The sequence below is a fragment of the Gopherus flavomarginatus genome, chromosome 8 (assembly GCF_025201925.1).
Source record: "Gopherus flavomarginatus isolate rGopFla2 chromosome 8, rGopFla2.mat.asm, whole genome shotgun sequence".
In the NCBI taxonomy this organism is placed as follows: domain Eukaryota; kingdom Metazoa; phylum Chordata; order Testudines; family Testudinidae; genus Gopherus; species Gopherus flavomarginatus.
Window position 1 is genome coordinate 101,741,843 of NC_066624.1, and position 27,391 is coordinate 101,769,233.

The 27,391-nt window shown below is 39.3% G+C and overlaps 1 protein-coding gene across 4 annotated transcripts in view; it reads left to right on the top strand.

Moving 5' to 3' along the window:
- The window catches only part of NAALADL2 (N-acetylated alpha-linked acidic dipeptidase like 2), a 1,166,543-nt gene that overhangs the window by 873,146 nt on the left and 266,006 nt on the right, over positions 1–27,391 (top strand). For all 4 annotated transcript variants that reach the window (XM_050965896.1, XM_050965898.1, XM_050965899.1 and 1 more), the window contains exon 15: positions 2,200–2,398. In XM_050965896.1, coding sequence (XP_050821853.1) covers positions 2,200–2,398 — 199 coding nt within the window. The remainder of the gene's footprint in view (positions 1–2,199; positions 2,399–27,391) is intronic.

The window sequence follows — 27,391 nt, forward strand, 5'->3', positions numbered from 1 at the left end:
GGGAAGTTCAGGGTGATCCTTCAGCCTCATAATGTTATTTCTATCATGGTTACACACCCTTCCCACCAAAGTCCACCCATCCATGTACGCAAAGAGGTTTTGGTGGCAGTTCTGATATCCGTTTATATCTATTAACCAAGCAACTTTGGTACCTTTAACTTGTAATCTTGGAATTGTGTAATCTTCTCTTGCTGTTAATTATACATACTCATGAGCTAAAATCTTAGATCCAAAAATATTTGAAATTTGTACTTTCAGCTACTGATGGGTAAACTTCTAAAGTCCTGGAAGTTCTGTTTGGAACAAATTTAGCATTTAAAATTTTTGAGGTTTATTTGAATTGCTGGTTTCATTTTCCATCATTAATAGGCCAGGTAGATCTTGCTCTTACCAGAACATTGTTGATTCTGTGAACCTTACTGGGATCTGTGCACGCACTGAGAGGAGAGCATACCCAGTACTGCAGGTGGGAATACACTACACAAGCCGGAAGACTCTCCAATTCATGCATCTCAGTTTTTTTCCTTCTCTGTAAATCAGGAATAATCTCAACTGAATCTGTGCTGCTCATTTATATAAGCTCTCATTTGTTCAATATCAAGTCAGGTTAACTCTCACTGTGTTGTTAATAATTTTGAAAACACTGAGCTCATTGGAGTATAACACTTAAATGTCCATTAAAGTGTTAAACTGTAAATAAATGCAGACTCTGTTAACTGGTACAGTTGTAACTTAGAGGAATCATTTCAAATTCCTTCTACAAATGTCATTAACCTTTTAAGAAGTTGTAGCCCAATCTACAGATTATTAAATATATTTATATTTATCGATTACTTAAGAATTCTCAGTTACCACTTTGAGGGTTGACAGGTTCTTGTTCCAAGATCAGGCCCAGTATTATTAAAATTAGTAAATATTTGGGAACCCCGATGTGAACAGCTGCAACACTCACATTATAGGAAACCTTCTACATCTACAATAATTTATTAATACATTTAGCGAAGTCACAAACACTCTAGCTCAGTAGATAAGAGATAATACAGAAGGTACATCTGAACATCCACACTCACACCATCTCCTGCAGAACAACCCAAAATGTTAGCCATTATCTTCCTCATCATCACCACCAGTGGCCGTCATTCTGACAGTCTCAAGGGCCACATCTCTCTTTCTCCCCTAGTACACACAGGCTGAGACACAGCTTTCATAATATGTTATGCCGACGCCACCATGTATAGTGCCAATAGGAGTTTCTCTCCTCTTCCTTGTTTGTATTTCCTCACCGTACTAATGTTGGGATGTCCTTCTACAGGTTAATATATTAATGATCTCAGCTTATTATCAAATATGTCAATTCATTACCATGACACTCTTGTGGTTGGATGTTCTTTCCAAAACTTTCCAAAAGCTGGTGTTAGCTCATGTGTCCATTGGCTGGTGTCACTTTGGACAAAACTCCCCCTCACACTCTGTTCCCCAAACTTAGAGGTTAATGTTGGGCTGTTTATTTGTGCCAAAGTTTATAGCCTCAAACGTTACGATAACTGCTGAAGCTAATGTCTTATAGGATGCAGGCCTATAGGTTCCTTGCATGACTGCTGAATATAATAAAGGCAAGATAACCTTATGGACTACAAAGTTTAAGTATCCTTAGTATTCTAAGATGACAGATGGAATTCAAGCAAATTCTTGCTCTGGTGTGTACGCTTTTATGCTTTTTATGAGAGAGGAAAGGGAGAAAGGGCAGGAGCTGGTGCTTATATACTATAGGGATAGGTTTTCATATGCAGTAGACTAACATGTACAGAATCTGTGGCATGAGAAGCAGTATCTAACAGCACTGGATCAGTATTGTCTCAGAAAGAAGAGTTCCAGCTACTGATATTTAACCATCACTTCTTGCAGAACTAAGTTTTCACTGGGGGGTTCCCGTTCAAATACTGGCCAGATCTGACTCTTCTTAGCTTGTAAGATTTTAAGAGATCACTGCACAAGTTGGTACTGCTGCAAAAATTACTGTACATGTGAAATAGATTATAGGCTCCATTGATCCATGGTTTTAACTCCACTGGAGATGCCTTTGTTTCAACCTAAGACAACGTGGCCATTTTAAAAAAGTGTAAGTTATTTTATCGACAGCAATAAATTATTGCCTTTTGAATCATTTACAGACCAGTGTCTTTCTGTTATCATTACTAGGTGACCAATTAGACACCCGTCAGTTGCTGGCAATGGCTTCAAGACTGAGAGACAGTGCAGAATTGTTCCAGTCAGATGAGATGCGTCCAGCTAATGACCCCAAGGAGAGAGCTCCTATCCGAGTGAGAATGCTTAATGACGTTTTGCAAGGTCTGGAGAAAAACTTCTTAGTTCAACAAGCTCCTCCAGGGTTTTACAGGTAGGATGTTCAGTATGTTCTCCATTCATTTATTCCAACTAAAATAATCATCTCACATTGCTTAGCTTTCAAAACTGTCATGCGTCTTTTAAAAGTCTCGGTGAGAATCCAAGATGAAAGGTAAATTTTAAAAAAATCATCCTTACAGCAAAAAAATTAAATGCATACCAGTGCAGGAGGTGATTAGAGTGCATCTTTGTAACATTTCTGTCATGACATCACTGATAACAAGATGTTCTGTGCTATAGGAACTCAAGCAGCATGACAGATACTTATGTTAGATGGTATAGCAAGCTTTCAAAAAAAATATTTTGAAATCTACTGGTATTTGACATGCTTCTCAATGTTTTATTAAAAACTTTACAAAAAAAATTTAAACAACACTGAGTTACAGAAGATCCAGAATCGTGTTATACAAAATCTGCACTTGTGTGCTAATTTATCTTTCCCTGTCTAGGTACTTTCAATGGGACAAAGATAGTACCTTGGTCTGAATGGTAGAGCTTTAGTCAGCCATCTTCCATAACTTCCCTCTCATAAAAACTAGAGTTTTAAAGCTTTGGGGGCATTTAGTTCATATCCCACTTTCCTAAATTGTTCCCTATCGAATATTCAAGTGCTTTGTCGAGACTAGTTTTAAATGTCTCAAGCAGTCCACCTTTCATCTTCTGGAGAAGGAAGAACGAGCCTTCCTCACTTCAGCTTCTTGAGTTGACTTGGTAGTTGGAGAAATTTGTACTCCTTTTTAGTTTAAAAAAATATGTTTGGTTAAGGGCAACCATTTGACTGTTCCAATCATATGTTTTAAAATAGTTCTAAGCAACTTTCCAGACCCAAATGTTTGGAATTTAAGTCCTGCTCAGTAGTGATCATGTTGTTTTATGGTTTTCTCAAAATGAAATAGATGGGAAATGTTTTTCTTTTTCTGACTTCCTCTCTTTAATTACTCCAAGAGAATTAGTTTGGGTCCTTCAGGGAGGATTTGGAGGAGAGTCAAAAGTTTGGTACTTAAGAAGAGGGGTATTATTCCAAGCATTGAGGATCGTATGAAACAGGTGTAACCGTATAAGAAAAGTAGATTGGAGGGGGAGCCTAGAATGCAAATGAATCAGTCCTATAGCTATAATGAAGGGGATATAAACAGAAGAGTAAAATTTGCAGTGAGACCAATCAATGTCATTCTCACAGTAGTTGAGCATGTGGCATAAAAGATGATGTTCACCAAAGAACGACTGATAGACCATATTCAGCAGTACTCACTGGCTGCTCTGAGTTGCTCTGACATCACAAAGCAGCCATATCCTTGGCTTTATAAACCAGTTCAAATAGGTTGATGACTATATTTACATCACAAGAGCACTCTGGTGCATCTGTCCTAATATAAATGTGTACTTTTTATTATTTTTTTTTAAATAGGCAATGTCTAAATTCTGAATAGTGAGAAATACTTCCATTGGGTCATATTGTATTCTCCTTATTTTCATATCCTTGCAATGTTTATCATCTTGTGTTCCTTGATAAGGTGTAATTGCTCTGTATGGAAGTAAAATGTAAATTTAACTTTTCACTATCCTCCAGTCTACAGAAATTGATCTAAGAAGTACTTCTGCCTTCCTGTGTAAAGAGCAATTCACAATAGCATGGAGATCACACAATCATAGATACGTAGGGCTGGGAGGGACCTCAAGAGCTTATCTAGTCCAGCCTTCTGCACTGAGGCAGGACTAGGTATACCCAGGTCATCCCTGTCAGGTGTTTGTCCACCTTGTTCTTAAAAATCTCCAATTACAGTGATTCACAGCCTCCCTTGAAAGTCTATTGCAGTGCTTAGTTAAAATGTTTTTTTTCCGTAATATCTAACTTAATTCGCCCTTGCTGCAGATTAAACCTGTTGCTTCTTGGCCTACCTCCAGTGGACCTGGAGAACAATTGATCACCATCCTCTTTATAATAGCCCTCAATATATTTGAAGATTTATCAGGTCCCCCATCAGTCTTTTCTTCTCAAAGTTAAACATGCCCAGTTTTTAATCTTTCCACATAGGTCAGGTTTTCTAAACCTTTTATAATTTTTGTTGCTCTCATCTGGACTCTCTCCAATTTGTACACACATTTCTGAAAGTACAGCACACAGAAATGACACAATACTTTGACTTAGGCCTCTCTACTTGCTACTGGAGTGGAACAATACCTCCCCATGTTTTACATGACATTCCGATGAATACACCCCAGAATCATTACAACTTCATCATTTATATTCAGTTAGTGATCCATTATAACCCCCCGGGTCCTTTTCTGCAGTACTACTACCTTTCCAGTTATTCTCTATTTTGTAGGCATTTGATTTTTTTCTACCTAAGTGTAGTACTTTGTACTTGTTTCTACTGAATTTCATTTTGTTGATTTCAGACCAATTCTCAAATTTATCAAGGTTGTTTTGAATTCTATTCCTGTCCTCCAAAGTGCTTGCAGCTCCTCCCAGCTTCATGTCATCTGCAGATTTTATAAGCATAATCTTTGCTCCATTATCCAGGTCATTGATGGAAATATTGAATAGTACTGGACCCAGGACAGACCCCCATTTGATACACCTTGGAAACTAAGCAAATGTGATCCAGAGCCACTAAGAGACAATACATGGAATCCCACAATGCCATTTGACTAAGACTCTTGTCAAACCATTTTAAGGGGAGGTGCCTTACACAACAGGCCTGATTCTCATTCACACTAAGTAAATGGTATGCATCCTTTGAAGCCCCTGTACATAGCCAGGAGACATAGTAAAGGAGACTTATGCCTACACTGCAGCTTTAAGTGTAATTTCCAGCTCAGCGAGACATACACAAGCTAGTTTTGATTGAGATAGTGAACTAAAAGTAGCAGTGTAACTACAGTGGTGCAGGATAGCCACTCCTGTACAATCCCATCTGATAACGTAGGTATACAGTCGGGCAGCCAGCCTGCACCACTGTGGCTCCTCTATATGTAGCACACTAGCACTATCAAAGCTAGCATGTACATGCGTTTTAAATTTATCCTCCAGCTTTAGATATACCCTTAATGTAAATGAGACTCAGATCCTACAACTAGAAATCTGATTTCCTTGGTTTTTTTGTTTTTGTTTTAAGAACAACAAGATGCACCATAGCTTCCTTTTGGGAGGGAAATGTTAACCCACTGATGCAATTTTATTTGCAATATTTTTAATGATTTCAGGAGGAGGGGTGAGAATTCCTTATTTAAAGAATTAAGTGCTAATTATGTATAATTAGCCTGTAAAATTTGTCTTAAAACTGAAGCTATAGTTGTGTTATACAATAGAAGTATTTGAAACAAGTGACCTTTATTTTATTGCTCTCATAACTTTAAAACTTACCAGATGAATTTCTTTTTGTAATTTGGTAAAGAAAACAACAACAACAAAAATCAATCCCACAGCTGAGACCTTGTGTGCTGTGTTTCATCCCAATGTGAAGATTGATGGGCAAGTTATAAACCTCTGAAATAGTGGTTTATAATGGCAACGCAGGCAGACCTTTAGCTATAGCAGCACAAGCAGTGCCACAATAAATACTGTACTTCATCTGTAAACAGAAATTTAGGATGCAGTTTGCAGCCTTGACCTTCAAGCTCCAACTGTGTTTACATCATTAAGATTCCATAAATACTGTAATTTATAGTCGTTTGAAGGAAGAATGTGTGTGCACTAAAAAAGCTCATATTCTTCATGAAAAAAATATTTCTTCCTGTATATTCATTTGGACTCATATTCTCAAGCTCAATCAAAGTACTTGACAAAATGCACTGAAGTTCAGGCATCACTTCTCAGTCACTATTGGCAGGCTGGTGTTTATCCTTAATCCTTAGGTCTTTGAACCTATGCTATATTTTTCTTTTCTAGAATCTAAGCTGAAAAGGAAGGATGGCTTTTGTGGCTAAGGCACTAGACTGGGACTCAAGACATTTAGGCTGTGCTTTGCCACAGGCTTCCTGGGCAAACTTGGGCAAGTTACTTAACCTCCTCGTGTCCCAGTTTTCCATCTGTAAAATGGGGATAGTGATCCTTCCTTTGTCTGTCTTGTCTACATGGATTGTAAAATTTCTGGCACAGCAAGTGTTTCTTACTACCTGTCTGTATGTGCTTAGCACAATAGGACCCTTATGTCAGTTGGACCTATTTTAATGCAATTAAATAATTAGTAATAATGAGTGACTGTATAACTCTAGTAAACTGATGGAATTCAAGTTCTTTTGATTTTTGATCATTTTCATACATAATTATGCCCTTTTAATAAACTTACTGTGATGAGCAAATCCTAAAAGCCTGTTCAGTCTAGTTTAGGAAAACACTAGCATTTGAATGATTATCTATATTATCTGGCAACATTGATTGAAAAATCTCACAATAACATGCTCTCTCTCTCAAGATTTCCTGGTCCCAACCATAGTGGAAATATACTAGAGTAGCTTCCACCAGGAAATTTTAGGGCTTTCTACTTGTCGTCTTAACCAGAAACCTGGACAAAGATGAATAATAATGGGATGATAAAGTTTTTCCTGCCTCACAAAAGGTTATTTTCAAGTTTGATTTGACTTTTGGATGAAAACTCATTTTTTTAGAAATTGTATATGAATCAGTTCTCTGTTCCCTAATCCTAAACCTGATATTTTCCCTTCCTCTTTCACTGTGATATTATCAAGAAGGGCCAGGTTTGAAAGCTACTGGATATTTTCCATCCATCTTCCTGTTCTTATAATTGAATCTGCCCTTATATTGTAAATTGATGGTTATTTGAACGTTGTTTTTTTTTATTCTCTTGAAGGCATGATGTGTACATAACCTGTGTTTCTTCTTTCTTTCAGCTAGCCACATTCTTTCTTCCAATTTACTTTTTATCACAGTTTTTGCTGTGCAGTTCTGCTTTCTTGATTTTCTTATTTTTGAGTCATTATTTTATTATTAATAATATTGACTTGAATAGTAGTATGGAGTCTCAGACATGGGTCAGGATCCCATTGTGCTAGAAACTATTAAAATGCATATTTAAAAAGGGGGCAGGGATAGCTCAGTGGTTTGAGCATTAGCCTGCTAAGCCCAGGCATGTGAGTTCAATCCTTGAGGGGGCCATTTAGGGATCTGGGACAAAAAATCTGTTTGGGGATTGGTCTTGCTTTGAGGAAGGGGTTAGACTAGATGCCTTCCTGAGGTCTCTTCCAACCCTGATATTCTATGAAAGGTTATCTCTGCCCCAAAGTTTACAATCTAAGTATAAGACAAGAAGGGGAGCACAATGAAACAGTACTGGACAGCATGATAGGCAGTGATCTCTGAACACCTGTTGCCTAACTGTTAAGCTTTTAGGCATCATTACAAATGAATTGGAAGGAGGACAATGAGGTGGCTATTCAGCTGTTCACAAAAGTGACCAGGTCTTTGTATTTTCTCAGTATCAGGGGAGTCATTTCCAACCTTACTTAGTTTGTTCTTTTTCCTATCAGACTCTGCAATTGGAAAACATTCAATTCATGATCTATTAAACCATGTGTGCCTGATAAGCCATACTTCCCCAGCTGATGGGTTTTGAGCCCAACCCCCTCAGATCAGGAGCCAGTATTGAGAGATGGCATTTGAAAGACAGATTGAGAGTAGGGACTTGTTAGCAGAAGTCCAAAGTCATTCTGTTCTGAGGGGAGGCTTGGCAGGGGGCATAAAATAGAAGGAACATAAGGCTGTTGGTTTGCTGTGGTGAGAGGGCAGTGAAGGGATTGAGTCAGAGGTGGGAGGGAAAGGGAGCTCCATGAACAGGAAAAGGAGCAGAGTCAGGACTCCAGGCTCTTAGGACCTAATACATTGAACCTGATATTTTGTCTTTTCTTTTGATGACTGTTCCAGTGTTGTATTATCTTCAGTGTGTGTAAACTGAGCCTGTTAGCCTGATGGTTACTGATTTGTTTGTTTCTGCTACTCTCTTGTATCAAGTGGAGATGATTTCCATTGCTTGCTCTAAGACGCTGTTGCTGATATTTTTTTGTTATTAGGTTTAATGAATTCTCTGTCCTGATATGCTTATTCTTTTATTTAGAGTCATAGAGCTTAGGGCCAAAAGGGATCACCTGATCATCTAGTCTGACCTCTTGTGTATCACAGGCCAACACCACCCAGCGCCTACACACTGAGTCCAACAATGGAACTGAGACCAAAGTATTACATCCCACAGGAGACTAAACTGTTATGTGCCACAAGCAGAGAATAGGAGGGAATGAGGTGTCCTAGTGCCTGAGGCCCTCACAATGGCAGGGAAATGATTAAGTGAGATATATATCCAGATAATCCTGGCAAATGTCCCACATCCAGATGCTGCAGAGAAAGGAGAAAAGAAACCCATGGTCACTGTCAAAGTGACCTGAGGGAAAATTTCTACCTGACTTCACACATGGCGATTGTTTAACCCTGAAAACAAGATGTACACTAATTGCCCAGAATTTAACATTTTTACTACTGCTTTTAAAGACCACAGCTTCCAACAATTCTTGGCCACATTCTCTAATATTTCATTTAATTGCACAAAGAGCATCTCACTATAGTTTGAAGATTATTTTTTAGCTCAGAGAAAAGGTGGCAAGGAGTTATGGAAAAGATGATCAGACAAAATAAAAACCATCCCAAATCTTGGTCCAAACCTGAACTAAACCTTTCATTGAAGTTAAAATAAAATGTGTGTGCATTTAAACAAAACCCCAGAAATCATATAATCCTAGAACTGGAAGGGACCTCAAAAGGTCATCTAGTCCAGTCCCCTGCACTCATGGCAGGACTAATTATATGGACCACTCCTGACAGATGTTTGTCTAGCCTGCTCTTAAAAATCTCCAATGATGGAGGTTCCACAACCTCCCTAGGCAATTTATTCCAGTGCTTAACCACCTGGTGTGTCTGTAAAAAAAGCAGAGGAGAAATAGTGTTCCAAATTGAATACAAGTCCTCAATCAAATGACTCAGGTTTCTGTGAAGTTTTACAAAACATGTATATTTCAGTAAATATATAACCTCTCAGGGACAGTTTTTATGCCCCCAGTTCTTTCCACTTCCACAGTGATGGAGTATAGTCCCCCTCCTCCTCCACAAGATGTAGCTCAAGTCTTCTCCCGGGTGCTTGCTGCTTGCTGTGGCTTCTCCCCTTTCCTTGAATGGGCTGACTTCTTTTTCGTGATGCCTGGTGACTCCTCACTGGGCCTGACACATTAGGAGTGCTGTCCATTGGGAAAATGAATAATGCTACCACTGCTGGATAGGAGCATAGAACTCAATACACAAGAAACGATGAAGTACATCAACACAAACCCCAGCAAACAATTGACACCCCCCAAAATAACAGTATAACATGGAAACTTTATTGGGAACAGGAATATATTATCTGGGGAAGGAAAGGTTTAGGGTTAATAAGTACTAACACATCAACAAATTCCCCAACCTCCAATATACACAATTTATCTCAACCCCCAGATCCCTCCCTGGCACCTTCCAATGTGGACAGTATGCTGGGGATGAATCTGGAGACAAATGTTGTGAATACTGGCTGGCTTGAACAGAAAGGAGTCCCCTTACTTTGCCTTTCCTCAGAGCAGGGCAGGATCCTTTCCTTGCTGTAGTAAGATGAGGCCCTGAAACATAAACTTTTGTGTCAGAAACCTAGTCTGAGGCCTGAAGCCTGAACCAAAGTACTTCCAGGCATTGCTAAGCAAAAGCTGGGCTGTGAGCCAGAGGCAGGCCTCACTCACAGAAGTAGTGAGAAGAGGAACTTGTGCCAAGATGACATCAGGACACTCCATAGACATAACAAGGAACAGGCAGGTGCATCTTAAAGACAGGACAGCATGATGGATAGATCTGTATGTCTGGAACAATATGATCAAAGGGGAGACAGCACCTAATGAGCCAAGGGGCTGTACCTCAATACATCAGGAGAGATGAGTAATCTGTCCTATAACTATATAAAAGTAGGTCCCGGAGTGCATATCTTTGTCCAGCCTAGGAGGCAGTGGAAAGTCCCGCCACTGACTGAGCTGTGTCCATTGCCAGGGGGCACAAATTCGTAGTATGTTCTGTATAGTCTATAGGAAACTATTACTGTGCTTCGTTTGACAATAAACCTGGCTCGGATTCTTTCGTACCTTACTAGAGTCTGTGGTCTTTGGGGGTTCTCTCAGGGTTTGCTGTGTCAGCTATCTGCGCAGAGCTGGGGCAGCATGCAGAGGGAACACGCACACAGCCGACTGTTATCATCAAACAAGAGCAGAGCACCATGCCGCTAGCTACTGACAACACTTGCCTGTGGAGATCTTGAACTAGCACTGGGTCAGATCTCAGTCATTCTGGATTATGTACTCTGCAGGGATGGAACTGCTCCTCTCATGTACTAGATCTCTCAGCAGTTAAAATCCTCCTTTTGTGGGGCGGAGGAGTAAATCAGAGGCTCTCTGGGCTGTTCTGCTTCTCTCTCAGATCCCAAACTCAGAGCTGAAAACTGAAATGAAACTTGGGCTCTGCCTCTGAGTCAGGCTGCATCCTCCCACTGAGGGGCTGAGCCACCCTGGCTCATCTTTGGCTCAGCAAACCATTTGTCCATATCACACCATGCAGAAGCCTCCCTCTTGGCTTCACCAAGAGTTTCTAGTCCATTCTGTCCCCACTTCTGACTCCAAGCATGCTGGGAAATGGTGTCAGAGGGCTCTGTTATTGTTGTAGTAGAGTTCTGAATTCCAGGAGCTGGTAGATTCAGAGCAGAGGTTACATAGTATTGCAGCTTTTCTGTTTTTATGTCTCTTTCAGTTTGACTGTCTGTATTATAACTGACCTAACTTAACAAACAAGTGCAAAGGCAAAAAACAGATAATCCCTTTACCATATACATATATTTAAAGCACACTGAGGTCAATATTTCCATTACCTTCGGTGGACTTTGGACAGGGTCTAGATCATCAAATTGATGGCAAATAAGTGATGTTTGTAAACATGAGTTTATCACTACCACTAATAGAATTCTCTTCCATCTCATCCTCTCAGTCTGGTGGTCAGTATCAGCAGTAATAAAAACTAGTTCTATAGATGCTGCTAAGTCAAAACATCTTAACCCCATCTGCACCCACTACACAGGTATACCTGGATGCCAAGGAGAGGAGAAGATATTTCCCTTTCTCAAAAAATGCAGAAACCTGGATGAAATTGCTGGCAATGGAAATGTTAACTGATACGTTACAGTGATACTTATTAACCAACTCTCCACATGGGGGAATAAAAGCTCCATTGGTTCATTGTGACAAGATGACAAAATTAATTTCTATATATAAGCATTGATTTGTTAGACAATCAGACCAATGCATCCATGCTGAGTACTGTATCTCCTCTTCATCAGCTTCTGCGCTGCAGTCTCTTATCCTTGAAACTCCTTTAAAAAACCTTCTACCATCATTTCATGAAAATCTCACCTGAAAGCCCATTTTTGCACCACCACCTAACTGAATGTGTTTATGCTTTAAAAAATGTTGAACTATCAACATTTTCTATGACTAGATGAAGAGGCTATCAAAATTAAGAACTCAATAATAGTGGGGGATTTCAATTTCAATTATCCCCATTTTGACTGGGAACATGTCACCTTGGGATGAAATGCAGAGACAAAAGTTCTTGATATTTTAAATGACTGCTTCTTGGAGCAGCTGGTACGGGAACCCACAAGGGGAGAGGCAACTCTCGATTTAGTCCTGAGTGGAGCGCAGGAGCTGGTCCAAGAGGTAACTATAACAGGACCGCTTGGAAATAGTGACCATAATATAATAACATTTAACATTCCTGTGGTGGGAAGAACACCTCAACAGCCCAACACTGTGGCATTTAATTTCAGAAAGGGGAACTATGCAAAAATGAGGGGGTTAGTTAAACAGAAATTAAAAGGTACAGTGACTAAAGTGAAATCCCTGCAAGCTGCATGGATGCTTTTCAAAGACACTATAATAAGGCTCAACTTAAATGTATACCCCAAATTAAAAAACACAGTGAAAGAACTGAAAAAGATATTCCGTGGCTTAACAAGCATGTATAAGAAGCAGTGAGAGATAAAAAGGCATCTTTTAAAAAGTGGAAGTCAAATCCTAGTGAGGTAAATAGAAAGGTAAAAACAATAAACACTGCCTAATTTAGTGTAAAAATGTAATAAGAAAGGCCAAAGTGGAGTTTGCAGAACGGTTAGCCAAAAACTCCAAAGGTAATAACAAAATGTTTTGTAAGTACATCAGAAGCAAGAAGCTTGCTAAGCAACCAGTGGGGCACCTGGACGATTGAAATACAAAAGGAGAACTTAAAGATGCTAAAGTCATTGTGGAGAAACTAAATGGACTCTTTGCTTCAGTCTTCATGGCCGAGGATGTTCGGGAGATTCCCAAACCTGAGCTGGCTTTTGCAGGTGACAAATTAGAGGACTTGTCACAGATTGAGTTGTCACTAGAGGATATTTTGGAATTAACTGATAAACATAACAGTAACATGTCACCAGGACCAAATGACATTCACCCAAGAGTTCTGAAAGAACTCAAATGTGAAGTTGCGGAACTATTAACTATGGTTTGTAGCCTGTCCTTAAAATCGGCTTCTGTACCCAGTCACTGGAAGATAGCTAATGTAACGCCAATATTTAAAAAGGGCTCTAGAGGTGATCCCAGCAATTACAGACCAATAAGTCTAATGTCAGTACTGGGCAAATTAGTCGAAACAATAGTAAAGAATAAAATTATCAGACACATAGAAGCACATAAATTGTAGGGCAAAAGTCAATATGGTTTCTGTAAAGGGAAATTGTGTCTAACTAATCTATTAGAGTTCTTTGAAGGGGTCAACAAACATGTGGACAAGGGGGATCCAGTGGTCATAGTGTAATTAGATTTCCAGAAAGCCTTTGACAAGGTCCCTCACCAAAGATTTGTACGTAAATTAAGTTGTCATGGGAAAAGTGGGAAATCTTTTCATGGATTGAGAACTAGTTAAAAGACAGGAAACAAAGGGTAGGAATAAATGGTAATTTTCAGAATGGAGAGGGGTAACAAGCAGTGGCCCCCAAGGGTCAGTCCTAGGACCAATCCTATTCAACTTATTCATAAATGATCTGGAGAAAGGAGTAAGAAGTGAGGTGGCAAAGTTTGCAGATGATACTAAACTGCTCAAGATAGTTAAGACCAAAGCAGACTGTGAAGAACTTCAAAAAGATCTCACAAAACTAAGTGTTTGGGCTACAAAATGGCAAATGAAATTTAATGTGGAAAAATGTAAAATAATGCACATCGGAAGAAATAACCTCAACTATACATACAATATGATGGGGACTAATTTAGCTATGACGAATCAGGAAAAAGATCTTGGAGTCATTGTGGATAGTTCTCTGAAGACATCCACGCAGTGTGCAGAGGCAGTTGAAAAAGCAAACAGGATGTTAGGAATCATTAAAAAGGGGATAGAAAATAAGACAGAGAGTATCTTATTGCCCTTGTATAAATCCGTGGTACACCCCCATCTTGAATACTGCATACAGATATGGTCTTCTCATCTCAAAAATTATATACTGGCATTAGAAAAGGTTCAGAGAAAGACAACTAAAATGATTAGGGATTTGGAACGGGTCCCATATGAGGAGAGATTAAAGAGACTAAGACTTTTCAGCTTGGAAAAGAGGAGACTAAGGGGGGGATATGATAGAAGTATATAAAATCATGAGTAATGTAGAGACAGTAAATAAGGAAAAGTTATTTACTTGTTCCCATAATACCAGAACTAGGGGCCACCAAATGAAATTAATGGGTAGCAGGTTTAAAACCAATAAAAGGAAGTTCTTCTTCATACAGTGCACAGTCAACTTGTGGAACTCCTTGCCTGAGGAGGTTGTAAAGGCTAGGACTATAGCAGCGTTTAAAAGAGAACTGGATAAATTCATGGAGGTTAAGTTTGTTAATGGATATTAGCTAGGAGGGGTAAGGAATGGTGTCCCTAGCCTCTTTTTGTCAGAGCGTGGAGATGGGTGGCAGAAGAGAGATCACTTGATCATTGCCTGTTGAGTTCACTCCCTCTGGGGCACTTGGCATTGGCCACTGTTGGTAGACAGGATACTGGGCTAGATGGACCTTTGGTCTGATCAGTACACCCATTTTTATGTTCTTATGAAGTATTCAATAATATTCCAAACACAACAGTGAAACTGAGAGAACTTCAAACAGTATTTTCATGACACACATACTATGCAAACAGGATTGGTTTCCTCGCTTGGTGTATGTTTCATTCCTTCTGGTCCATTTTAACAACTCAACCACATCTTGAGATTACTTGTTATTTACATTAGAGATACTCTCTTTCACTGCAGATGCTTCTGAAATTTCCTTTGATGTTCCCACCATACTTTTCTTAGCTGAAGGAGACACTAAAAACAAAAAAAACAGAATCAAAAGCAAACTACTAGTCTCTTCAGTCTTAAAAAGGCAGAGAGCGAAGACTACATGCAAGGGATTAGCCTGTCACTTCTGCTCCAGTTAGCTATTTTTTATTCTTCCTATTATGCTGCCACTTCAAGCACAGGTATCTCCGCACTGACACAGGTTTGTCGTGACTCTACAAAAGCCCTTCTCTAAACTCAGCTTTGCATAAAACCCATTGCTGAGGTCCACCTACTGCACCTTACCAATTTTGACCAGTCCATTAAAGCTATATCTATCAGTCACAATTTTTGCATAAAATCATACTTGAGTTGTTGTGACTACTTTGGTGGAGATCATAAATGATTACATAGAGTGCTGGAGAAGTAAGCTTGTCATCAGCTACCTTTTTCAAGAAGGACTTCCGGCAATGTATGTTGTTATTCATTTTTCTAATACAAGACTGCTTCTAAACTCTTGTTCCCTGGATGATGCATTTTTTGAATAATATTTTTCAGTGACTGCATTTTTTTAATGTCTTGAAGTAATCTATCTGACATGAAAAAGCAGTTTGTTCTGCACTAATACTCCTGTCACAGAGGAGTTGTGCCCAGCCTCATCTATGATGAATCAATTACTGATCAGTTAATGATCAAGTGATTATGAAAGCCAGCAAATGGCTCAGTTGGATGTGGAGAACTACAGGAAGTATGGTGGGTCCTGGAGCGAGGTGCCTCCCAGGCAGGTGGCCTGCAGGAGGACTAGTGGAGTGATACAGGAGACTAGCCAGCTCCTGCAGGAAATCTTAGGGAGGGGATGATTGATGTACTGAATTTGAATTGTTTGGAAGAAATAAAGCTGAAGCCCTGAGACAAGAGGCTTGAAGCAGATTCAGACATGGCACTGGTTACATCCTGGGCTGAGGAGGCAGATCAGCAGTCTAAAACATCATTAGAATGTGAAATAGTACAGTATAGGGAAAAAAGGGATCTAGAACAGTTGTAGTCAATAGGCAGACCGTGGGCCAAATCTGGACCACGAGAGATCTTGAACAGACCGTGAAATATTTTTATTTATTATTACCATTATTTTTATTGCGGTGTGAAAAATGTTTCTCTGGAGTCTGAACCTTAACCAAGAAATTTGTACATTGACAAAAATAATTGACTACTTTGGTCTAAAATTTAAATTCACCATAATGATATTGAGGCACTGGGAAAAAACACTTTTAGCACCACATGATAATGTACTTTGCATTACTGCTAATCTCATACCACTCAAGTGTTTGTTGTTCATTAGAACAAATGTTTTTCTTTCAGATTGAGTTTTGTCTTTCCCTGTTGCATTTATTCACTCCTGATATATATGCAAAGTCCACTTGATATATTTCTGTTTAGCTGATAAGCTACAGTAGGTTCTCAGGTGACAAAATTCACATGCCCCAGGATTCCATCTTCAGAAGATATGTTTATTAAGAAAATTGAAGTCCCTTTTAAAATCTCTGTGTGCAAACAAACTTCTCATTGTTTTTTACGGAGGACAAGCTTTACTGATACAAATATTCCCAGAAGACCTGCCAATCCTATATTGTGACATGGATACACATGTAATGCAATATCACACACACACACACACACACACACACACACACACACACACACACACACACACACACACACACAAAACCTCAGCAAAAAGAACTGTTGAATTACAGTAATTCTTTTGTCACAAACACTTTGCAAGTTTGTATTGCATTTTGAGCTCATTTTGTGGTTTTGCATCATGTAACTTAATGTTTAAACAAACTTTATTATAATTCTGTCAGTTTGGATCTATGAAGATTTTTGACTGTAGACCTGAGCCAAATGTGTTCAATGGTCTTTCTGATCCTTAAAATGGGGAATACCAGAAAGACCATGCTAAATTAACTGTGGTAGATGATAAGTATCCACTTTATCATAAAACCTGCTATGATATTTATAAGTGTAGCACTGGGTGTTATGCTGGAGAGTGGGGAGGAAATTGTAAGTTTTTCAGAATTAAAGAAGGTCTCTTATCATTTTCTTGCCATCCTGTAAGGATAAGCAAATTCTCTCCTCTTCTCCCTCCATGCTGATGACTTGTGAATCAGATTTTTCCATCTCTGGTGTCTTCAGGTCTGTCCAAACTTTCAGTTCCTTTTTTTTTTCCCCATCAATAGCTCTTGCTGTGTGTTCCGCTGCCATCTCAAAACTCCATTTTTCCAAAATAGGACTATTTATCTATCTTCCTTTACCCTTCTCCTATATGGCAGTTCTCTATCACTGTTGACAACTCCATTATGTTGTCAGACTTTCAACTCCAGAGACATCTTTGAGTCCTGTTACCCACATATTCTGACTGAAAGTCTTGTTATGTTGTCTTTTATACCACCAAAAAGTCCTTTCTAGTCAATGCTCACTGCTAAAATCCTTCTCTACATCATAGTCATTTCTTGCCCTGTACACTATAATCTTTTCTTCAGCCTCCCTGCCTCTTCATCTGCTTTTCCTACCTTGCTTTTCTCAACAAGAACCTCTCCCCGATCTTGTTTACTTTACATCTCTTCCGCTACTAGGCAATTCAGCTGTAGTTTGTGTTGGTTTAAATCAAAGATAATGCAATCAAATATTAGGGATTGAAAAAGCAACACGCAATGCCACTAAGGCTATATCTACACTACACAGCTTTTAGTGACAGAGCTGTGTCGTTACAGCCGTACCACTGAAAGTTGTGCAGTGTAGCCGCTGTTTGTTGGCTCTCCTGCTGACAAAAACCTTCCACCCGCAACGAGCAGTGTTTGCATTGTCAGCCGGAGAGTGCTCCTGCCGACAGTGCACTTTTCACACTTGTCACAGCAAAACTTTTTTCTTTCGGGCGGGGGGGGGAGAGGGATTTAACACTTTTGAAAGACAAAAGTTTTGTTGTTCAATTGCCAGTGTAGACATAACCTAAGATTTCCAGGTCTTGAACTACTAAAGAAGAAATAATTCACAGGAAATAAAGCAAAGATATTCAGTGTGCTGAAAATATGAGAAGACAACTAGTATTTTCAAGAGACTTGAAAACTAATCACCAGCTACCAGTATAGTATCCAAGATATTATAGTATCAGAGGAGCAGCCGTGTTAGTTGGATCTGTAAAAAGCGACAAAGAGGACTCTTTGTCGCTTTTTTACAAGATATTATACTTTATTTTTTAAAACTGAGGTTTGTTTGATATAAACGGGATATGGACTTTCTTGGCAGGCAATTTACTCCAACTCTGTGCTATCAGATACCACAAAAGAATTAGAGCCTGGGTTTGTGAGCTCTTCAGGTTAGAATATGTGTCTTAGTTCATGTCTTGTAAATTGCTTGGATAGTAAAGACTAGTGACAATAAATACACTATAAGTCAGATATTCAACACTTTCACAACATAGTTAAAAGTGGTTTGGACCGTAGAACTAAGTATACAGAAAATCTTTTGTGCAAGTTCTTTCTATTTAAAAATAATTGATAAAAGCATTATAGGAATTCTTAATTGCCAATTTACCTTCTAAAGAAATAAGAGACAATACCATTGCAATTAATGCATGAGAGACATGGGATCTGAATTATACTGAAAACACCCAGACCTCACTAAATATATATTGTGCAAACCATACAAAGTAATAATATCATTTCCAATTAAATTCTGAACATTCTAATAGCACTTATAGAACTAATTCTAACTTTTAAAAAATTGAAATAACATTTGCTACATTCATTTTAGTTAATTCCATAGTTTGAGCCAGATTCATGTGTTGGTTTCACCAGTGGAATCTCATGGAATGAAAATGTCTTTGTTGCTTTCTCAGAACTTCTTCTTTCTAGATTGTACCAGCCCTTACACAGGTGGGGAGAGGGAGAAAGGAGCCTTCCTCCCCCTTAAGTGGCCAGAAAAAGAAACAGCTATAATTATAGTCACTTCCTATTCTTCTGAGTGGTGCAAAATACCCAAAAAGGGATTAGGAGGGTCAGGGAGGAGATAAGACCATAGCCCTGCCCTCCTCTGAGCCAGCCTGCTGAGCAGGACCAGTGCAGCACAAAGAATAAGTTATATTCCTGAATGACACAAGAAGCTTTCCTAGACACACTGCATGCGTGGCCCATGCAAGTCTTTGGGATAGTCACAGCCATGCATTCGAGGAAGCACAAGCACCGCTTCCTTCCTGAGCCCTTGGAGATGAAAATTGCCCTGAAGGAGAGGAAAGGGAGTTGGACAAAGCAAGGCCTTGTCCCCTCCACACCATATTGCAGAATGGGTAGGGTGCATCATGGGAGCAGTCTGCCCTGTCCTAATGCATAGTGTGGAGTGTGTGCACATATGTCTCCCGTGCATTGGGAGTATTGTGCTTCAGTCTTCCCCCAAGCTCCCCTTGGGGTGATGCAAACCGGTACCATGCGTTACTCATGACTGGGCCTAATATTCAGCTGTTTTTGGAGAAATGTATTTATCATAATGATAATGCTCCTACAAACTCCTGTTATGGTTGTAGTCTTTTATCATTATTGCTAATCATGCCCTATCATGCTGCTTTTTAATACTTATAGGAGGCAGTACTTTCAGCATAACCCATGCTCTAAATGTCTGATCTTTTTGCACCTCTCAGAGTGCAAGGTACTGAGCATAATTTTTTGATAAATGCTCTAATAAACACTATGATCCTTCACAGTGTGCCATATTGTTGTGGCAACACAAATGGATTCTATCTGCAAACCACAAATATGTGACTAAACACAGCGTGAAGTAGAATATTCATGTCTTACTCTAACCATGACTTTGGCTTGTCTTGCAATTTTCTTCACATTTTAAAGAGAATTTGCCACTTAGTCAATGCTGAATATTAGATAAATCAACAGTGATTTTAATTAGAATTGACTTTAAAAAATCAGTTAAACAGAGAACATTAAAATCTTTTCAATACTTCTGCAAGAATTAGATACTCTGTGGAAATTTTGGATTATCCAGTAGTTTCTGTTGCGTTTCCCCAAATTATTCATTTTATCCTGAAATGTATAGTCTTTTGGAAAGTGTTTGCAGGAAAAGATGGGTGAAATTTCCATGCTGTTAGATATTTTCATGAAGGGGAAAATATGAGGGGAGGGGAGAGGCCTAGTGATGATGTCACTTCCCCTCTTCTATATTTTCTTCCCGCTTGCTGAAAAGACCTTTGCTGCGACATCTGCTAGCCTGCCCCTATGCCATTCGTACCTCATCTGAGAAGTCTCCAAGATAGTGGATTCTGTTCTTGATGGGTGTTGATGAGCCATTAATCGCTATCTGGCTATTCCATTGTTGTACCTGAAAGGCTTTCTGTGGGTGTTCCCGAACTCACAACATATTTCAATAACACACAGCAAGACTTGAAAACTTCACATCCAATGATAACACATACAATCCAACAGGATATTAATGTTCAACAGATCAAGACTTTCAAAATGATACCTCACAAGGCGTACTTTGTACAAAAATATCACAGTTATATGACAACGGTGAATATGGGAGTTCCAAGGTGCTGCTTTGAGGTAGTGTCACAGAGACATCTTAATTATCAGACCCATTTTTTCTCTGTTACAAAAGTGAACTCTGTTGACTTTAGTGAGGTGGCAGGAAAGCAGCATAGGCCTGTAGAATGAAAACGTTGTGCTTGATAATGTGTCCACAGATAAAGTATAGCTCAGTGGAAGAAGAATTTTTAAAGGAAAAAAATACTCCATAAAACTTGTTCTTTAAGCAAGCTCTCGATCCTTGGTTTATATCTGCTCCTGCCTGAGTCCTGCAGTGTAGCTTGAACCCATAGACATTTGAGACAAAACTCCCATTGATTTCAATGGTGTGGTTGAGCCCTGAGTGCTTCACCAACATGTAATCCTATTAAGATCAATACTATCTTTTTTTTCTAGTTTGCTTAGATTGACATTTGATAGCAGTGTGACTGAATGCAGTTTTGGACTACCTCTCTGTGGGTAGTGGCTTTAGTTTCTTTTGTCCTATTCAGACTTACTATAGCAGAGTAACATAAAGAATTCTCGGCTTTAAAAATAATTTTTAAAGGTATATTAAAATATGAGCCCAACCTTTTTTTGGTGTTAATCTGCATACCTTCATTGATACCAGTGGAATTACACTGATTTATACATGATGAGGACCTGGCCTATAATTTTTATGCAAAAGTTCAGCTGTCCCCAAAGGAAAAATGCCTTCTGCCACCATTGAGCATCAGCACTAATGCCATAGACAATTGCAATAGGATCAAAGGGAGTGTTCCGTCCACGGGCCACTGGAGCATACATTGCCTTAGCAGTGGCCAGTGAAGATTTGGAGCCATGGCCCAGCCCCTAACTCTGCACAGGAAGAAGCAAGTTACTAAAGGCTGGTGCGTCTTGTGCAACACCCATGCTTGTAGGATAGCCTGAGGCAAAGCTTCTTCTCACGTTCCTCCTTTTGAATGTGGCTCTGCACTGTCTCCCAATACAGGGATATGCCTTGATGATGTGATAAAGTTAGACTAGCCTGACATTCTGTGTTTCCCATAAAAACACTCACCATCTTGTCTCTTCCTAGCATGACTCATTGCAGTGATATTGTAGCTGGGCTGGCACCAGAACATGAGACACAAAAAGTAGGGAGGTAATATCTTTTGTAATTTCTAGGATCGCTTTGTGCACTGGATGAGGTTCACCTCAAATGCTCCAACAACAAGTATGTGGGTGAAACCAGAAAATCACTACACTCTTGAATGAACTCGCACAGAAAAATGAAAGAAGACAAAAACATCATATTACCTAGGGGCAAACCCTTTTCACAAAGTGATCCCTTCATATCTGACCTCTGTCCCTATCCTCAAAGGAAACCTGCACAACAGCTTCAAAAGACAAGCACAGGAACTTAAATTCATAACTGCTAGATACTGAAAATCATTGTCTCAAAAGAGAAACTGGTTTATGGCTCATGCCAATAAATTGTAACATACTAACCCTCCTTTGTCCTATGACTGCAGAGGTGTCAATTGCTTGTGATGGGATGTTGAAACCCCACACTGGAGAACAATGATAATGAGCAGCTCTGGGCCCAGGCCACCGCACCGCAAAGCCTGCACATGCTAGAGGTGTAGCTTAAACGGTGAAGCAGAGAGGCTCAAAAGGAGAAAAGCAGTGGAAGGGAACAAGCCTGAACACTGGGGAAACAACAGCTGAGGAGCCCTTGTTGCCTGAGACCTGATCACACCTACTTGACCAAGCCTGGAGAATCTGATGATTGTTTGGGAAGGTCAGAAACCTCATTTTCAATTCAGTTCTTTAATTTACCCTGCAGGGGGGAAAGAGGCGGCACTCGGGTGTAGGAAGTGTTTCAGGGAGGCAGTTGTTTAGCGCCCCAAGGTACAGAATATAGCTGCCCACCATTGGGCCCTGGATCGAAGCCCAGTGGAGTGGATGGGCCCAGGCTCCCCTACCAGCACCTAAAGGTGGGACAATAATAGGAGTTCCCTTGGCAGAGAATTCAGCTGGGGAAAACCCTGAATACACAATGGTCCAGATGGAAGTCCCAGAGATAGGGAGAAAGTCCTGAAGCCCTCCTGGGCACCAAAAGATGTCTTCATTATTGGACTTTCCTTTATGTTTACCCTGAAAGGTGTGGACTAGAATGTGTGACCCGGACGAACAGCTGAGCCCAAAAGAAGTGATCGAACCCACAGGATGGTATTGTAGAAGAAAGGAGGACCACCAACCACAGCCCTGCCTGACCACTAGGTGGCATTGCCAGTGAAGGTCATCTTCCGCAATTGCCCATTTCATTTTACGTGGATTCTTGCAAACTGTTAACCCCTTAGGCTTTATAGTCTGTCTGACCTTGTATTTAGTTGTGACATTCTGGTTACCTTTTCCAGAGCTGAAGAAGAGCTCTGTGATACCTGAAAGCTTCTCTTCCACAAACAGAAGTTGGTCCAATAAAAGATATTACCTCACCCACCTTGTCTGTTGTGTTATTCTAGCATATTCAGCAAAGGTTTGCTTGTATATTTTTATCTGCTCTGCACTTCTGGTTTTGATTTGTTTTATTAAGTATGGCAAGCTAAATAGAGAATTAATTTAGCTGTAAGAACATGTTTGATCTTTAGACAAATATAGCTACAATTATCGTAACAGCAGAGTGCATACTATTATTGTATCTCCCTTTGACAGATTCAGATTTCAATGTCAAGTGGTTGACAATGGGATCTCATTGTAATTTGCAATGTATTAATGTAGATTATCATTAGTACACGGCTGAATATTGGAAGAAAAATGGGAAGTAGCTAACTTTTATAAGTAGCTTTTAAATTGGAGTCGAACAGTGGGGGTGAACTGCAGCGGATCTGCCATGTTTTCTTTCCATCTGAAGCTAGAAGGGACTTCCTGTGCTTTAAATGCAAGTTTGGTGGCAGTGCTGGAGGAGAAGATTTTTGGATTGGAAGAAAAAGTAGAGACACTCCTGAGGAGCAGAGAAGCTGAGGAATTCCTGGGCATCCAGGCTGAGAAATCACCAGTATCTCTGGTTCAAAGAAGAAAGGAGCTCGAGAAAGAGGAATTCAGAGAGGAGACCACTGAAGGCAAGAGGTTATAGTGGCATTCTGCCTGGATGGAGATAGATGAGGAGGGGCAGGCTTTGGCCACCAGAGAGAAGAGGACCAGGGGGAATTCCACACAGCTAGAAGTTTCCAGTCAATACCAGGTCCTCTATGTGTAAACTGTGGAAGATACCTACCAAGTTTCAGCTGGTCCAAAGGAATGGAGATATGTAGGGGGCACATCTGTGAATGGCAGCTCAGCCTGACCTGTAAGAAAATCACGCTTCTCCACAAACGATTCTCCAAATCTCCAAGGAAGACAAATGATCCTTTTGAGGATTCAGTACTCAGTAGAATCAAAGCAACATTCTGCCAGGGATAGATGGACAACAGGGCAATGTGCTGCCTTCCTGGAGCCAAGACATGAGACGTCACTCTGACTGAATAGGCTTTTGAAATCAACAGGAAAGGCTCCGTTGGTGAGGATTCATATCTGCACTAATGACTAATGTAGGGTGGAAGGTTTTGGTTTTGTGAAACACTGATCCACCTTCTCTGGGGATAAAGGGCTGTGTAGGTTGGATGGCTTCCATCTTCATAGAAAGGGGACTAATTGTCTTGGGGGCAGGCTGGCTAGAGTAGGCAGGAGGGTGGTACACTAATAACAAAAGGGGAGGTAAAAAGAGGGAAGATATGAGTACACTATTAGCATAAAATTGAGCTGTGGAGAATAAAATTAATCAAGGAACCAAAGGACACAAAGAGAAGAAATTCTTTAATTGCCTATACAGCAGTGCTAGGAGCCTGGGTAACAAACAAGAAATTGGAATTGCTCATTTATGAGCATAAATTTCATCTAGTTGGCATTACTTAAACCTGGTGGGGTGTTTCTCATTATTGGAAAGTTAAAACCAATGGTTATAACCTATTTAAGAAGGATCAAGTGGGCAAAATGGGAAGAGGATTAGCACTCTATACTAAAAATGGCATTACCTGTTTCCAAGTCACGGATATCTCATAAGAAACTGACTGTGAATGCTTATGGTTCAATGTCCTAACAGATAATGCACAAGATGGGCTATTAGTTGCTGTCTGCTACAGACCACCAAATCGCACTGGGGAACAAGATGACCAGTTCTTTATGCACCTATCTATAATGTGAAGGAAAACAGCTGTGTGATCATGGGAAAATTCAATCTAAGTGACAAATGCTTGAGTTCTGATGCTACCAATACTAAAACATGCTTGGAAATACTAAGCATTATAGATGACAATTTCCTAACTCAAAAAGTGTTGCATCACAACATGGGGGACTCCTGTATTAGACTATGTCTTGACAGATAAAGAGCAATGAGGAACTGATTATAGAACTAAAAATTAATGGTAACTTAGGTAACCATGCTCATGACTTGATCACATTTAAATGTGAAAACAGATTAAAGTCTAGACCAGTGATATATATAATTGCTGCTTTAATAGAGCCAGTTGCACAAAACTAAAAACAATTATGAGCCAGATTTGCTGGGAGGAAGAATTTCATTAAAAACACGTGAATGATAATTGGGAGTTATTTAGGAAAACTTTACTGGATGTCCAAAAAGACATAATCCCACAGTTGAGGAAGAAGCTCATATTGGATAACAACTGACCTGGTTTAAAGGGGAGATGAAGGCAGCAATAAAAAATAGTGTAAAACAAATGGAAGAAAGGGGAAGTTGATAGTAATGAATATAAATCAGAAGCTAGAAATTTTAGAAGATTGATAAGGGAAGCAAAGGGACACAAGGATAAATCTATGGCCAGCAAAGTTAAGGACAATAAGAAATAAGTATATTTGGAAACAAAAATAATCTTAATAGTATTGGTCCATTACTAGAATTATCACTACTAATCCAGAAAAGGTAGAAGCATTCAGTGGAAGAGCTGGAAATAGAACCCAGGACACCTGACTCCCAGGGTGTACTACTCTTAACTACTGGATGCTGCCTCCTACTTTTTGAATTAGAATTTTTTCCGCACTGGGAATCACCATTTGTCTGACCTGTGTTCTAAATTCCTGCAGTAGCTGCTGAACATAAGGTGGACACCATTCGGAAAACATTCAGAGCTCACCCGCACTCAGTTTCTTCAAATGGTAGCACAACAATTTTTTGAATCAATATCCCAGGCTGAGATATCCTTGTAACAAAAAAAAGGCTTTATATTGTTCAACGTGAACATATGCTGCTCTCCTGTGCAATGTAATAGCATAACATAAATCTACCAATGAGGAACGTACTCAGATTTATTGCTACTGGTGGAGGTAATTAGAGTTATATTTTAAATATCAGTCAACAAATAACAGAAAGCATATTTAACACCATTGACCCACATGTTCATAGCAAATAGCATATTTTAAGATACAGTTGTTAGTTTTAATTTTTAAACAATATGTCTTAATCACTTTCAAAGGTACAAATCCACTGTCCAAGCACCTATAGAAAAATCCTATAGAATTTTTAAAGCAACCTATACATTTCTGTAAGAGATGTATCACTTTCTATTCAGTTCTAGAAGATGGTTTTAAAATTCTTTTAAAAAGATCTGATACTTTGTGTGGGTTTTTACACTCATTTCTAGGGAAACCTATTTAATTAATTTCTATAAAACCCTTCAGGGAATCATGCCTTATACATCACACAGGACTGTTTTTTAACAGTGAAGACATCCATTTGTGGCTCCTGAAGACCATCTGCCTTCCTGATACTTCCCTTTACGCTCTGATTCTGCTGTACTGGACCTGGACCTGAATCTGCTCTCCTGAAGTCAGTGGGCCTCATTCTGATTTCTTTTACCTCACAGTAAATCAGGAACAACCCCTCTGAATTCAATGGAAAAAGCATGGGAGTGAGATCAAAATCTGGTGCTACAGAAGTTACTTTGATAAGAGCAGAACTGAATTTTAAAGAGCAAATTGAAGTATTGTATAAAAATGTAGGTGTTTTTTTCTATACCAGGTGTGCACACCAATCTGTGTCTCACCTGATATTCAGGGCTTGCTGTGAGGATTAGTTATCTGTAATTAAATTTTAAAAATTGGAATTTAATGTTACTCTCTTTATGACAGCTTAAAAATGCTGCAGCTGTCAGAAAAGTTGTTGGCATTTCTATATTTATGGAAAAATAGTACATTCGTAGATCCCAATACAGCATTTTGTTCCATGTTGCTGGACCCCTATCCCTGCACAGAACTCCAGTGAAGTCCTTCATTGCAGTACAAGGTGCAGAATTTGGAATACAGGTGCTAATACAATTCATTGAATGTCCATCAGGGAGAACATTTCCTGCCAACTGATGCCAGGCTGGCTTGAAGAGGTACATCTTACTGGGCCTATAACTGAGTCAGTGATTAACTGTCAGGAAATACTGGAGGCCATTTTTGCTGTTGTAAACCATAAAAATATAAAAATGTCAAAGAAAAAAGCAATTACTATTTTATGTGCTGAAAGTTAAACTGTGTGGCTGCATGTTGTTATGGATACAGTCTTCTGTCTGAAATCTTTTCTAAGGACTTACAGATCAGTGTCTTATTAACAGAAAATCAGGATTTACATTCTGTTAGTTTTATGATGGTAATTGTGCTAGCTTTGTCTATGCACAAGGCTAGAATGATTTGTTATATACTTTAAAATATGTGAATGCTGGTATTTTGTCATGAGCAATTAAAGAAAGAATCTCATGTCCAGCTTCCTTTTCTTTCATAAATGTAAGTAAAGCTGGCCAAACTTTTTTGTCAAATAATAAAATTCACCCAAAAATGAAGTTTTAGAATGACTGAAACTATTCACAAATTAAATTGAATTAGGCAAATAAGTCATCCAAAAAAAAAAAAGGAAACAGATTTTTTTTTCTTCAAAGAAGCTGAACTGGTTCTTTTTGACATTGCCTAAATGAATCATTTTGACATTTTCAT